Source organism: Pleuronectes platessa, chromosome 13, assembly GCF_947347685.1.
Source record: "Pleuronectes platessa chromosome 13, fPlePla1.1, whole genome shotgun sequence".
Taxonomy (NCBI): Eukaryota; Metazoa; Chordata; class Actinopteri; order Pleuronectiformes; family Pleuronectidae; genus Pleuronectes; species Pleuronectes platessa.
The window spans coordinates 16717721-16730495 of NC_070638.1; the positions used below are offsets into that span (position 1 = coordinate 16717721).

The window sequence follows — 12775 nt, forward strand, 5'->3', positions numbered from 1 at the left end:
TTATTAAACAATGTATAATAATCATGGATTGATCTTTACATCCAACTCTGATCCACACTGAAAATCCTGCAGCATCTTGTGGATATATCCTGCTAAAACTCTGCATGGTCAGGCCTTTATTTTGGCTCTCCACTTAAGTGGGGAGGTCGGAAGGGCCTCTGGAGAGACACGGGCCACTGATACCACAGGATCATCATCCCCGTCATAACTCAGACACTCAGCTGGTAGACGTTATGTGGTGGCATGCCACAAGTACCTCAGTTGTCACCTCTGTTAGTCAGATTAGGCTCTGGCAGCGTGGAGTGACAGATGATGAGAGCAGGGTATGACCACCGGGTGCTAATGCAGAAGACACATAAAGAGAGGGACACAGGGGCAGACAGACAGACAATGCAGCGCATGGAAAAAACGGTATGTCAGTTTTGCTGATGTCTATAGTAACAGTAGCCTCCAATTTGACATTCCCTCCACCAAACATTGGTTTTCTGTATTTTTTTCCTTCTTTTTGGCTTCTCTTTGACCTCCTTAAAAGAACAAGCTATGTTTCCCAGGGCCCAGCTATTTGAAGCTCATAGTTTTGGTCATCCAAAGTTTTCTGCTCCAACTCAAGCCGTTCAGACACTGTCCCCACTTACAATTCCACAATGGCAGGGTCCTGGGGGCCAGACCATAGCCGCCCTACACTCTGCCCACAGTTGAGTTGCCTCTGGCAGGACTAGTGCGTGCTTTGTGTGCTGGTTCTGGCGAGCGATCAGGGAAACCCCACAGTCTCTCCATGGTGAATGTCGAATGCCCTGCCAAGACCATTATGCATTCCTTCAATGGCCGTGAATAGCAGCACACTACAGTACTGAAGATTTGAGAGATGTGCAAAGACCGTGACACAGATACCCACATCGGTGAACTGAACTAATCCCTGACATGGTTTGTCTGTGTTGTGTCTTTGGGTCTTTTCTTGACTGACAACAAATAAAACAAATCCTGATAAAGTGTGTCCTACATCGCGCCACACAGGAAACATGAAAACAGTCAATGAATAATATTCCTTGACACAGTTATTCATTTAAGACTAAACAAACATTGCTCTAGAAAGCCAGGAGATTATTTGACAGATTCTACAAATGTTGATATTGTGACAGCAGGAGGCCTATAATGTCCACATTTAACACTCTTAAATGTGGATTAACGCTCTTTCCATGATTTCACCAATGAGTTGGTGTACAACACTGAGCCACACGGACCTGCTAATCTCCAGGACTCAAAAACATCCTTTTTGCCATTTATTATATCAAGTATTTGTATTTCTCTGCTCTCCAGACCCGGAAAAAATGCTAAACTCTGTGTCCCTAACACCTACCCTGCTTAACATGTGTTGCCTTAAATACTATATGTTCAGTTGCTTGGCAGATCAGCTTCAAAAATTTTAATGTAACAAAATTTAAGTTGAATTGTTATCTGCATTTAGCACAGAGGGACATCTGGTGATTATTTTCAAACTTGTGCACAGTTTCCCAGCACTCCCACAGTCCAGCGGCATAATGTGGTGGTGGATATCAAGATGAGTCACATCAGCCAGCAGGCAGCTGGCAGGCTTGCAGTATCAGCCTATCCTGTTAATCTTATGATTAGCCTTCACTGATCCCATCAGGACTGCCTGGATCTGGGGTGCATAGCCTAAAGGCTTATCCTGAAAGTCGGCCTGCCTCACTTTGGCCACTACACGCACCCAGCACAAATGGGGCACACACACACACACACACACACATGAATAATATATGAATACAATATTTTGGCTTTTCCTAATACCGATGACAGAGACAACATATCCCAGACACAAAGCCAAAAGACCCCCCCCCCCCCCACACACACACAAATACACACACACACACACACACCTCCACTAACGTATCTGGAGCCCTGATACGATGCTGTTGAGTTTCAAGAGGTTGGTGGTGGTGAAACGTGTCACAGAGGTCAGGCCCAGAAAGTAAAGCGGGGTTAAATTCTGTGCTCTTCTGACACCGAGGGGGGGAGGGGGGAGGGGAGGGTTGGGTAGCAGCCAAGTGACATGCCGTGACAGGCCTCAAGGCTTTCTCAAAGTAGGAAAGCATGGACAGCACACGAGCAAACGCTCATGCACTGCACCCACAAACGCACACAGACACACGTGAGTGCACAACCGGCCATGTGTGCACACACCCATGCAATGACATACCTGTCCAATTGCCGATCGAGTGTCTATAAGAGACTTGCCAACATTGATTTCCTTTTCTAAAAAGGCTAATAAATGCATCTACTGTTGCCGTGAGTTACCAACGCACGTGTGGGAGCTCATGCGTGTGTCTATGAGGCAACAGTCTGCTGCCGTCTTGCCGTAATATGCTCCATCATGGCAGTTAGTTTAAGGGCTTTTCATAGGCACTGACTGGACACAGGAAAGAATCATCTTACTGATGGGAAAAAGGAATGCTGGAGGCAATTACCTCCCCTGACTCCCTGTCCTTGGGTCAAAAGGGGACCGGCCATAAACGCCTGGACACCAACAGACACAGACCTCTGACCATGCAGGCCTTGTTTCACTCTCCCTGCAGCCATGGATGTCAGCTGGTGGAAGAGCCTCTGGTTGTTTAAATTTACAGCACAATGTCATTCTGTGTCATTAACGAGCAACAATGCACATATTCATCCAACGTAAGCACATAAGGTAATGGTGATGCTAAAGCTCGGGTCACCTCCAGGGCAATGAGACTGAAACGGCAAATTATGTCATCATTCAATAATCATTTCTCTGTATGCGCTACATTCATTTTCAAGCCAGTTGTGTGTGTAGGTGTACACACACCTGCTCTAGCCTATTGTGTCTTCAGCAGAATGATCTCACAGCAGCAATAATTAGCGTTGACAGTCAAGATGCCATTTTTGTTGCCGAACATGTTTGACAAGCTCGACGGGAATATAATGCACACTTGCCAACCCGGCAGGCTACTCTGTCGCCTCTTGCACAAAAGGGTCTGAGCCGGGTGCTGTCTGGGTGCCAGACACCTGAACACGGATTCATTATCATAAAACATGAAGCATGATGTCATCTATTCCAACCTGTTCTCTCACCAGTAAATTAGAGCACAGCTGGGGGGGGGGGGGGGAGCAGAAACATGTTGTGTTGCCCATTTGTTTGAAATCTGAAAAAACGTATAAAGGTACAAGTTAGATCATATTTATTTTTTATGATTCAAATTAATAAAGTAGATTTTTCCTTTCCATTCATGCCTGCAAGGAATTTTTCAGCTGTTACAGTGCAGTCGGAGGAGAGCTGAATGAAACGGTCTGGGATGTACCATTCAAATCCAGGGGGTTGCTGATGTGTGCTAAGCAACACATGTGCAAATGAAGTTCCCCAAATAAACTATTCGTTGGAGGATTATACTCACTGAGGTTTTTCCTGTTCTTTAACCGTGTAACAGAAACGTGGCTGTGTTTTCTTAACGTGATACAGAATTCCACGAAGAAAAAGAACCCCCTCCCGTGGCAGCAGAATGGACTGGGCCTAGATGATGTTACTTACAGCCCTTTAAAGTCGCACCATTTCCGAGATGAGGTAAAGTCGAGCTGCAGCGCACAGACACGGGAGAAGAAGACATGGACAATCTGCGCCTCCGAAGATTTAACAGAATCCCCTCTTAGACCGACTATGTTGAGGAACACACTCGGACGCCGGGATTTTTTATTGGACTTGCGATCGAAGGAGTTCTCTCTCTGTCCACATCTATGTCGGACGCGGTGCCTGCGAATGCACTGAAGTAGCCCCAATCGGTCCCTAAACCGAACGTGCATCGTTTGTTGCTGCTCAGATCTCTATTGTGCTCGAGGACAACTGCAGCACCCTGGACTACTCGCGTGAAACAGGAATGGTTTATCCTCCCGAAGGTTTATTCTACATCGAAATGGATCAAGCGCCACCAGGTAAGTTTAGGGTTAAAAGCAGCCATTGTCTGAACTGCGGGGGGTCGGGAAACCGTCTTATTCTCTTCTGTCTTCATGACGCTATTTGCCCTTTCCCCCCCCCCCCCCCCCCCGCTGCTGTCTTGTCCTGTGGTGTCCTGTGGCAAAGTTGACACCTGACAAATGTCGTGTCGGTGCCGGTGGAGACGCTCTAATGGAGAGAGGCGCTGCGCTCCCCCGCTGGCATTGCCCAGGCATGCATAGCGCAATTCACTTTGCAATTACGTAATACCTTTCTGTGGACCAGGCGCAGCGGCTCCGTTTCTTTTGTCCCGGCGCTTAGGACCGAACTTCCACAGGGGGACACAAGGCGGCACCGCGGCTCCTCGCGGGGCGGCGGCGGGTCCACGGGAGGAGAATGGCGGCGTTTAGGAGCGGATAGAGCCGGGGCTGCGTTAATGAGCGCCGCATGAAACGAGCGCTTTGTTCTCCTCTGCAGCCAGCCGTGCTTAATTTGTGCTGCTAGCTCAGAAAGTAGGCTACAGGCGAGCGGACACACAGACACACACACAGACAGACAGCTCGTCTCATGACTTCACTCACCGACGCGTTTTTAAATCTACATCTGTCACTTGACCTGGGCCTTATAACATTGTTCTTACTGTGTATTACACTTTGTGAGACGGGCCTGTCATGTCTTGGTCCGAGCAACTGTCTGGATACATTTTATATGACTGTTGCTATTCGCACCACAACTTTCACTCCTATACATTCATTGTATTATTAAAGATACTTGTTAAATACCATACAACATGAACTTGAATGAATACTGATGACCCATCATAACAATATTATGATTTATGTATAAATATATATATATACACACAAACTACATTGTAACTGATTACTTATGTAACCGATTCTAAATATTTATTATGCAATGGATTACAACGTAGTTTTAAATGTGTAACAAATAAAGGTTGCATTTTTACAACCAAATTCGAGGATCATCTCTAAACATTACTATACCATAAACCTGCACGGACTCAGTTTCCATTATAAGTTAATTTTCTATTGTATTTGATCAACTGTAGTCATCTTGCACAATTAATATATGGGATCGGGGGGAAAATATAGCCTATAAATGTAATTATTATGATTTCTCACTTTAATTACGTGGCTCTTGTCTATACTGGTGTGTGCATGTGGCTTTTGGAAGCCAGTGGAGTTTTCTTGGCAGCAGACAGAAAGGGGAAGGTGTGCAGATTTAATTTTGCTGAGCTCAGGAACCGCAGCTTTTCGTTTTTGTGCCTGCCACTGTGCTGCTGCACCTGCCTTTTGTTTATTTTAAGGTCAGAAAAAGGGGAGAGCGGATGGTGGGAGAAACCCACATTTTCTCCTCTCTGAGGGTGCTCTTGTATTTTCCCCAACTGCCTCATGAAAGGCACTTTTGTCCTGCAGTGAAATATATCGCCCTTCACCTCCTCTTGATGCGGTTTGCCCTCCTTTTTCATTTTTAGGGAAAACGCTTAGTAGTTCGGGCCAGACTTGAGATTATTATTTTTTCTCCATGGAGGCTGATGGAAAACTTATGAGGATCTGTAAGCGTGCGATGATCACAGGATGGGAGGGGTGGTCCACGAGGCTCAAAATACAGTTTATGGTCTATTTAATGCTTCACGTGCGATTCGGGACAGTGCCAAAGTTTAGGAACTGGTCTTAAAACAACTTTGCCCCAGGTGATTGAATGCCTCATAATGAGGATATTTGGAAAAATACAAGAAAACATGTTTCACAGTTGCTGACTGATTGTGCTCATTAATGAGGAGTAACATTTCCTTTTTCAGTGCTGACCACATTTAAGACCCTGGTAATGATATGGCACGTGACACCTCATGGTAACATGTCTGGGCTTGTCCTCAGATCTTGATAGGCTCCTTACAGCCGAGGTGTGACAGAGAGAGTGTGTGCATCTGTTGTGGTGGGGATTGGGGGGGGGGGGGGGGCAAACCCAGAACACTACTTTTTATCTCAGAGCAGTTATAAAACTGAATGAGTCATGTTTACAGCACTAGACTTGATAAGAAGCTATCGTCCTGATCCTTTGTATTTCATTCTTGCCTGCAGCTCTGCCTCCCAGGTCAACAAAGCCAGTGTCTTCCACCATGAACAACAACTGCCTTTCCCCACCTGCGTATTTGCTACAGGACGCTGAATGGTACTGGGGAGACATAGCCAGGTAACCAACTGAAGCACTTTATCAAACATGCTGTCGTTATTACAAAATCGAATAAGTACATGCTGTTGGGATGTTAAACACACTGGTATGTCAGATCCGTAAACTGTTAACTGATTCTTCCTCAGGGATGAGGTAAACGAGAAACTCAGAGACACGCCTGACGGCTCCTTTATGGTGCGTGACGCATCCACAAAGCTGCAGGGAGACTTCACGCTGACGTTACGGTGAGCAGAAGGAAAAGAGCTGTCGCAAATGGAATCAAAAATTGGAATTTAAGCCAATGAACTTATTCTGGGATGTGCTGTTTCACAGGAAAGACGGGCACAACAAGCTGATCAAAATCTACCACAATGATGGGAAATATGGCTTCTCGGACCCCCTCACGTTCACTTCCGTGGTGGAGCTCATCTGGCACTATCAGCACCATCCACTGGTGGAATACAACGCCACACTGGATCTGATGCTCACCCATCCTGTGTCCCGTTTCCAGCAGGTTAGTTCCTGCCATTATTACTCATCTTTTTTTAGTAATAACGTTGGTCAGTCTGCAAACTGGTTTGATATCTGAAGACAAGAGGTTTTTAATCCAGTAGAATACGAATTGTACTTGTTTATTAAAGAGGATTTTTTACACTAGGTGAAAGAAGACAATGTCGACGTTGCTGGGAGAAAGCTGAAGGAGGTTCACTGTCAGTATCAAGAGAAGACAAGGGAGTTTGATTGTCTTTATGAGGCCTTCACCAAGACCTCACAGGTAAAAACTCACTTTCAAATTCACTCTGCTAATCTCACATTTGTATACCAAGTAGAATTATTGTTAGTTATCGGTTTCCCTTGTTTTTTTCTCAAAGGATGTATTCACTGTAATGCAGGAAATCCAGATGAAGCGCACCGCAATTGAGGCCTTTAACGAGACAATGCTGATCTTCGAGGAGCAGTGTCGGGAGCAGGAGCGTTACGGAGAGGAGTTTGAAAGGAACAATCCGTCCGACGGAGCTGACACAGATCTGGAGAGGTACGTCACTACGTCATGGTCCAACAAATATGTCTCCACATGGAGTTTAATGTAGAATGTAATGTAAACCTCGAACTCTGCCCATCCTGACCTTCACTTTCCCTCCTTTAGCTTTCTGATTAATTATGAGAAGCTCAAGTGTCGTCTCGGGGAGATCTACGACAGCAAAATCCACTTGGAGGATGACTTGAGAACACAGGTGGAGGACTACAGAGAGACAGACCGGAAGATGAACAGCTTGCGACCTGACCTTATCCAGCTACGCAACATCAGAGACCAGTACCTCAAGTAAGCATCGGCACAGTATTGTTTGTCGTCTCCATGGTATATCACTTCAAACAAATTAAGGAAAGAAATGTACGGTAGCTGTAATCATTTCATGTTAGAATTAAGCATGCTTCTTCTACTCTTTGCATTGCAGCTGGCTTAATCACAAAGGCGTACGGCAGAAACGCATAAACGACTGGCTGGGGATACAGAGCGACAGCCTCGACGAGTAAGTGCCAAGCATTTTGAATCTAGAATCCACATTGAAGAACAAGATGAATAACCTCTACCTGAAATGCAGAGTTGTAGCAGGTGTGTTAACGTGCGACTGTTGTTGTTGCAGCACCTACGTGTTGAAGGGCGATGAGAAGAACCTGCCACATCAGGAGGAGACAAGTTGGTTCGTCGGTGAAATGAGTCGGACGCAGGCAGAGGAGATGCTTCAAAGCAAAGCTTGCGGAACGTTCCTGATCCGCGAGAGCAGCAAACAGGGATGCTACGCCTGCTCTGTTGTGTGAGTATCCTAATGGAATAAAGAATGGATGAAGATGAATATTAAAGGTGGTGTGACAACTCATTGACAGGATTTCTCTTTTTTCCTTTTTTTTTCTCAGCGTGAATAAAGAAGTGAAGCATTGCATGATCTACAGCACACCGCACGGATACGGCTTTGCTGAGCCCTACGACGTCCACTGCTCACTGAAAGACCTAGTCCTGCACTATCGCCTGCACTCTTTAGCGCAACACAATGACGCCCTGGACGTTCGGCTGTCACATCCAGTGCACGCCAAAGCCACGGCCACGCCTTCTCCACATATAGAGGAACGCAAACTCTTACAAACTCCAAAACACACATCGGGGCTCCCACCTGCCGCTCCAGAAATGTAATCCAACGGAGGGAGAGACAAAAGGACATGTTTACTGTATCCTGCGAGAACGACTGCATCGAGGTGCATTGTGTACAATTTTGCACTACAGTGATTCCATCGGTTTCTGTGAACGAGATTTCACGGATTGAAGTGGGACCGGAACTTGAATGTCAGCTTGAACTTTTCTTTCTCTTTGGTTTTCAAAGAGACCGTTAAAGCTTTCAAGAAAAAGATGAATTTGTACTTCATTTAGTGCCGTTTGTTTAGTGGACACGTTTAGTGGGGCTGTTTGACGACCAGAAAATTGCTCACTAGCGCCAGGTGCTGCACCTTTGTTTGACTTCAACTTTTTACAGCTCGAGTTGAAGTTGCAAGAGATGTGCTTTTGCATAGTTCAAATGAATTGAGTTGTGAAAATCCGACCAGTCCGTTGGATATATATTAGGTTACGACTACTTTTTGTGAGAGGAGTAGAGGGGGATGTAAACAGGCTGATTCCGTCATGGTGGAACGAAAATTCTTGGATAAATGCCAGATGTGAATATGTGAAACGTCATGGGACACCTTGACAATTGGCCCCGTTCTTAATAGACATTCATATACAGTGGATAATTATGTAGCATTAACATCCTGTAGAATACCATTGTAAGAGCATACTCAATGTTATATCCATTGACCAAAGCACTTAATAGTGAGCAAATCTACATCCCTGTTTTAGTCCGGTAAAATGCATTTGGGCGAGGGGAGGGCAATTTATGTACACCTGCTGATGTGCTGATCAAAAACATAATCTGAAGTACTGTATGATATATTCTGTTACTCAAAGAAGTATAAGCTTTTTGTATTCTATATATATTTTTTCTATAAATATGCCACAAGATGAAAGCTTGAAGAAAGTGCAATCCAACAGTATTTCTATTGTTGCAATGTATGACGATGATGATGGTGGTGAAGGTAATGCTGTTATGAGAGGTTGACATTTGCCACACAAAAAAATGCACTCTCTTTGGTGGTGTCAGTGTGATGTGGCCTCCGATGTTTGTGTGAACTGCCAGAGGTCCGGACGTGTCCTGCCTCCATTACTTGAACTGTGGCATTGCTCAAGCTATGAATGTTTTTACATGACATGCAGCCTACATAGCTTAAGAGGAAAGGAATCCATGTTGAACTTGGCACATTTTTCAAGTTTGAGGACAATAGATACTCTGTACAGAGAAACTGTAAAATGTATTTCTGAGGCTGGTTTATGGAAGGAGGGTGATTAAGCCTCTTTATGAAAATATAACTCCACTGGGGGATTGAGGAAACTCCTCGGGTGAAGCTAAGCAATGTGAGATCCTGACCTTTTTTCTTGCTGAAAGACAATAAACTGATGAGGGTTTTGTCAACTTACATCATCTGTTGGGTTTTATTTCACACTCAAGTGCTTAAACCAAAGTGGCATTATCTAATCATTAACGGTGGCCCTGTCAAGGATTTTAGAAGATCGTTTAGTTACTTTTACCTCCACCAACGACGTTATGATTTCATCTGCGTTTGTTTTTTGGTCTGTCTGTAGTTGGCAGCAATACGCGATGACTGCAAGACGGCATGAAAAATAATTACTATTATTCTTCAGATAGAGTTGTTTTCAGTATTGTTGTAGACAGTAATTTATGATTAAGCTAACTAAAGTTCACAGAATAAAGCTAATTTGGTTCAAATCCAACTTAAAATCTGGACCTAGTGAATTTATATTCAGTTTTATTAGGGATAAACCTAATTTGTTAGTTCCAGGATTAAACTTAAACTACTGGGCTGATTCTCAGGACTTTTTGAGAATTTGGAGCTGATCCAGAATCCAGGATTTTACAAAAAGAAATTCGACATTTCCACAGTTTTCCTTGGGAATGATTCATGCATCGTGACAGGAAAAAAATCTGGCACATTGTGGGAACTGTTTTCTATGAGTGTGCTCAATCTGGTGCAGCTTGACTGAATTTAAGGAGACTGTTGGGCCTTGGCGAAGGTACGCTCTCTACTTAGTGCCATTCTAATTTTTCACAAGTGAGATTTCCATGTTTTATTAAATGCGTGGGGAAATTAACCAAACACAAGGCACAGAAAGTCAAACTAGTTTTCCAAAAATGCATCACCTCTACAGAAAAACATTGTTCTCTGATGATCTTATTCTCAGGGTAAGACAGGAGGCAGCGAGGGTACTGGAGGACACAGCGAGGACAGATGGAAGAGAAAGGAAGCGATAAGGACAATAGCAGGATATGTGCAGGCCCTTTCCCCTGCTCGGCCTGGCACGCCGTTGGCAGTGTGAAACCTACTTCGCTGGGAACATGCAATATTTTTTTCACGCTCCTGTGAAAGGAATGCAGCCCAACTGTAAACATTTGATACCAGCCAGCTCCGGAGCAACTTGTGTTTTGCCTCCAGAACTTTTATCGCACATTCAACACATCTCTTGGTAATTGAATGAATGTGTTCCAGCTCCATCTACAAGCGTTTGGCCCTCAGTGGGCACTGATCATGATGATAATGAAGATGACCCAGGGTAACACCACCATCGGCCCATCCGTGACCACAGCGACAGGTGGCCTCTTCCAACCATCAGATAACTGCTTTAGGTAGGGGATTAATGAGGTGCAGAGGGCAGGGATGTACTGGGGGAGAGTCTCAGTTCCAGGCCGAGGATTACTCCCTCTTACCTGTGTCAGCACAGGAAGCTGGTGGACAGGACAGGACAGGACAGGGCAACATGCGTGCGCTCCTGCTCAGGACAGACCAGATGCCGGGGGAGATATAGACACACAGGACAGGCTGTACCGGCGCTAAGTCACCCCTCAGCTGTGCAAAAGAATAGAATTTTAAAAAAGGCAAGGAGAGAGTGGGTAGAGAAAGTGTTTGTTAATGGGGCAGACACATAGACAGGAAAAGAGGAGGGAGAGGAAAGAGAAGTGCATGTACGCCAACTCCTGCACAGGATATAAAAGCAAACGCAGGCTGGAGAAGGTCAACCTGGGCCTTTCCGACATTTCCTCCACCTGGCTAAACCCCCACAGCTATTTGCTAGTACAGCGCTTTAGCCAACAATGCTAACTCTTATTTTCCCTCCAACTCCTCGAGTATTGACTTTTAATCTATGTCACCGCCCCAAGCACCCCCCCCCCCCCCCCCCCCCCCCCTCTCGCTCTCTTTTTCTTACTCTTTCTTTCCTCCCCTCCTTCTCTCTCCCTGCCAACAGGCCTCATTCGTGGAGCTTGCTCGTTTAAATTCATAGTAATTTAGCTTTATGATTCTCCATTTAAATAAGTCCTGGCTGCTGCTGCTGCTGCTGCTGGGAGGAGGAGGAGGAGGAGGAGGAGGAGGAGGAAGGGGGAGGCAGGACGAATTACTTTTAGAGTCACGCCTAAAACACACACACTCTCACTCCATGAATTGTCTTACACACACGCACACACTCCAGGAACTGTCTCTCACACACACACGCATACTCCATGAACTGCCCCGCACACACACACACAAAGTCCGTGAACTGTCCTGCACACACGCAGACAAACACACAATTACTCCACAAATTGTCTCACACACACGCACAGGTTTTCTCTTTCAGTTTCCGCCGCAGCCAATCACGTCTCTTCTTCCCCTCTGTCTCCGTCCGCCAGCGCCGTCTCCACGCTACGCGCTCAGCCAATGGGCGCCCGGGAACGTGCCGAGCTCCAGCCAATCCGCGGCCAGTTGCTATGTCGGAGGCAGAATCGATAACGGAGACATTTTTTCTCTCCCTGGCTCTTTTACTGGTGGCTCACATTATAGCTGCTTTATAGGCTGAGGGCAAGACTGTGTTTCCTGCCAAGCAGCATCTCTCCTCCGGACTGGGCCATTAAACACGTCTCCCAGAGTTTTACAGGAGAAGCTTCCCTCTCACTTGACCAGAAATTAAAAAACCAAACAAAGCACGTGTCTGTGTGTTCTGTGTATTTTTATAAATGCGTGAATTTATCTAGTTATCTTACAGCGTATCCCTTGAAGGTATTTAGAAGCTACAAAAGTATCCTGCTTTCTAAGCCTGGGGGGAAAGAGCAACTGTTAAACTCATCAAACTAGTTTCAGACAGAGAATGATGTTGACAAAGTTTTTACATGATCCCCTTTTTCTTTGCTATGTTGCTACTGTGAATATTGTACACCAAGACAAAACATTTTAGGATAATAATTATGTCCCTGGGGGATGTTAGGTCATGTGTCCCTTGGTGGCCGAATCGATTCATGTCTGAGGATTCTTTCGTTTGTGAATTATGATAAAGTGTAGTCATTATTCGAATTGCATCTTGCAAGTTGTATTTTTAAATCGACTAAAATCCATCCATCCATTATCTGTACGGTTTATCTTACCCTTGTGGGTTGCTGGTCTTGGAGGAAGACAAAGTAAACACAGAGAGAACATACAAACTCC

General features: G+C 45.2%; 1 protein-coding gene across 2 annotated transcripts; it reads left to right on the forward strand.

Moving 5' to 3' along the window:
* The first annotated feature begins 3583 nt into the window (after positions 1–3583).
* On the forward strand, positions 3584–9721 carry LOC128454882 (phosphatidylinositol 3-kinase regulatory subunit gamma). 2 transcript variants are annotated; one of them, XM_053438457.1, is made up of 10 exons: positions 3584–3960; positions 6067–6178; positions 6304–6402; positions 6491–6671; positions 6816–6932; positions 7030–7193; positions 7305–7481; positions 7615–7689; positions 7804–7974; positions 8075–9721. In XM_053438457.1, the coding sequence occupies exons 1-10, from the start codon at positions 3906–3908 to the stop codon at positions 8346–8348; spliced, it is 1425 nt and encodes a 474-aa protein (XP_053294432.1). In that variant the 5' UTR covers positions 3584–3905; the 3' UTR covers positions 8349–9721. The 2 variants fall into 2 exon arrangements, with proteins under 2 accessions (XP_053294432.1, XP_053294433.1); XM_053438458.1 differs by having other exon boundaries at positions 7051–7193.
* Positions 9722–12775: the final 3054 nt, after the last annotated feature.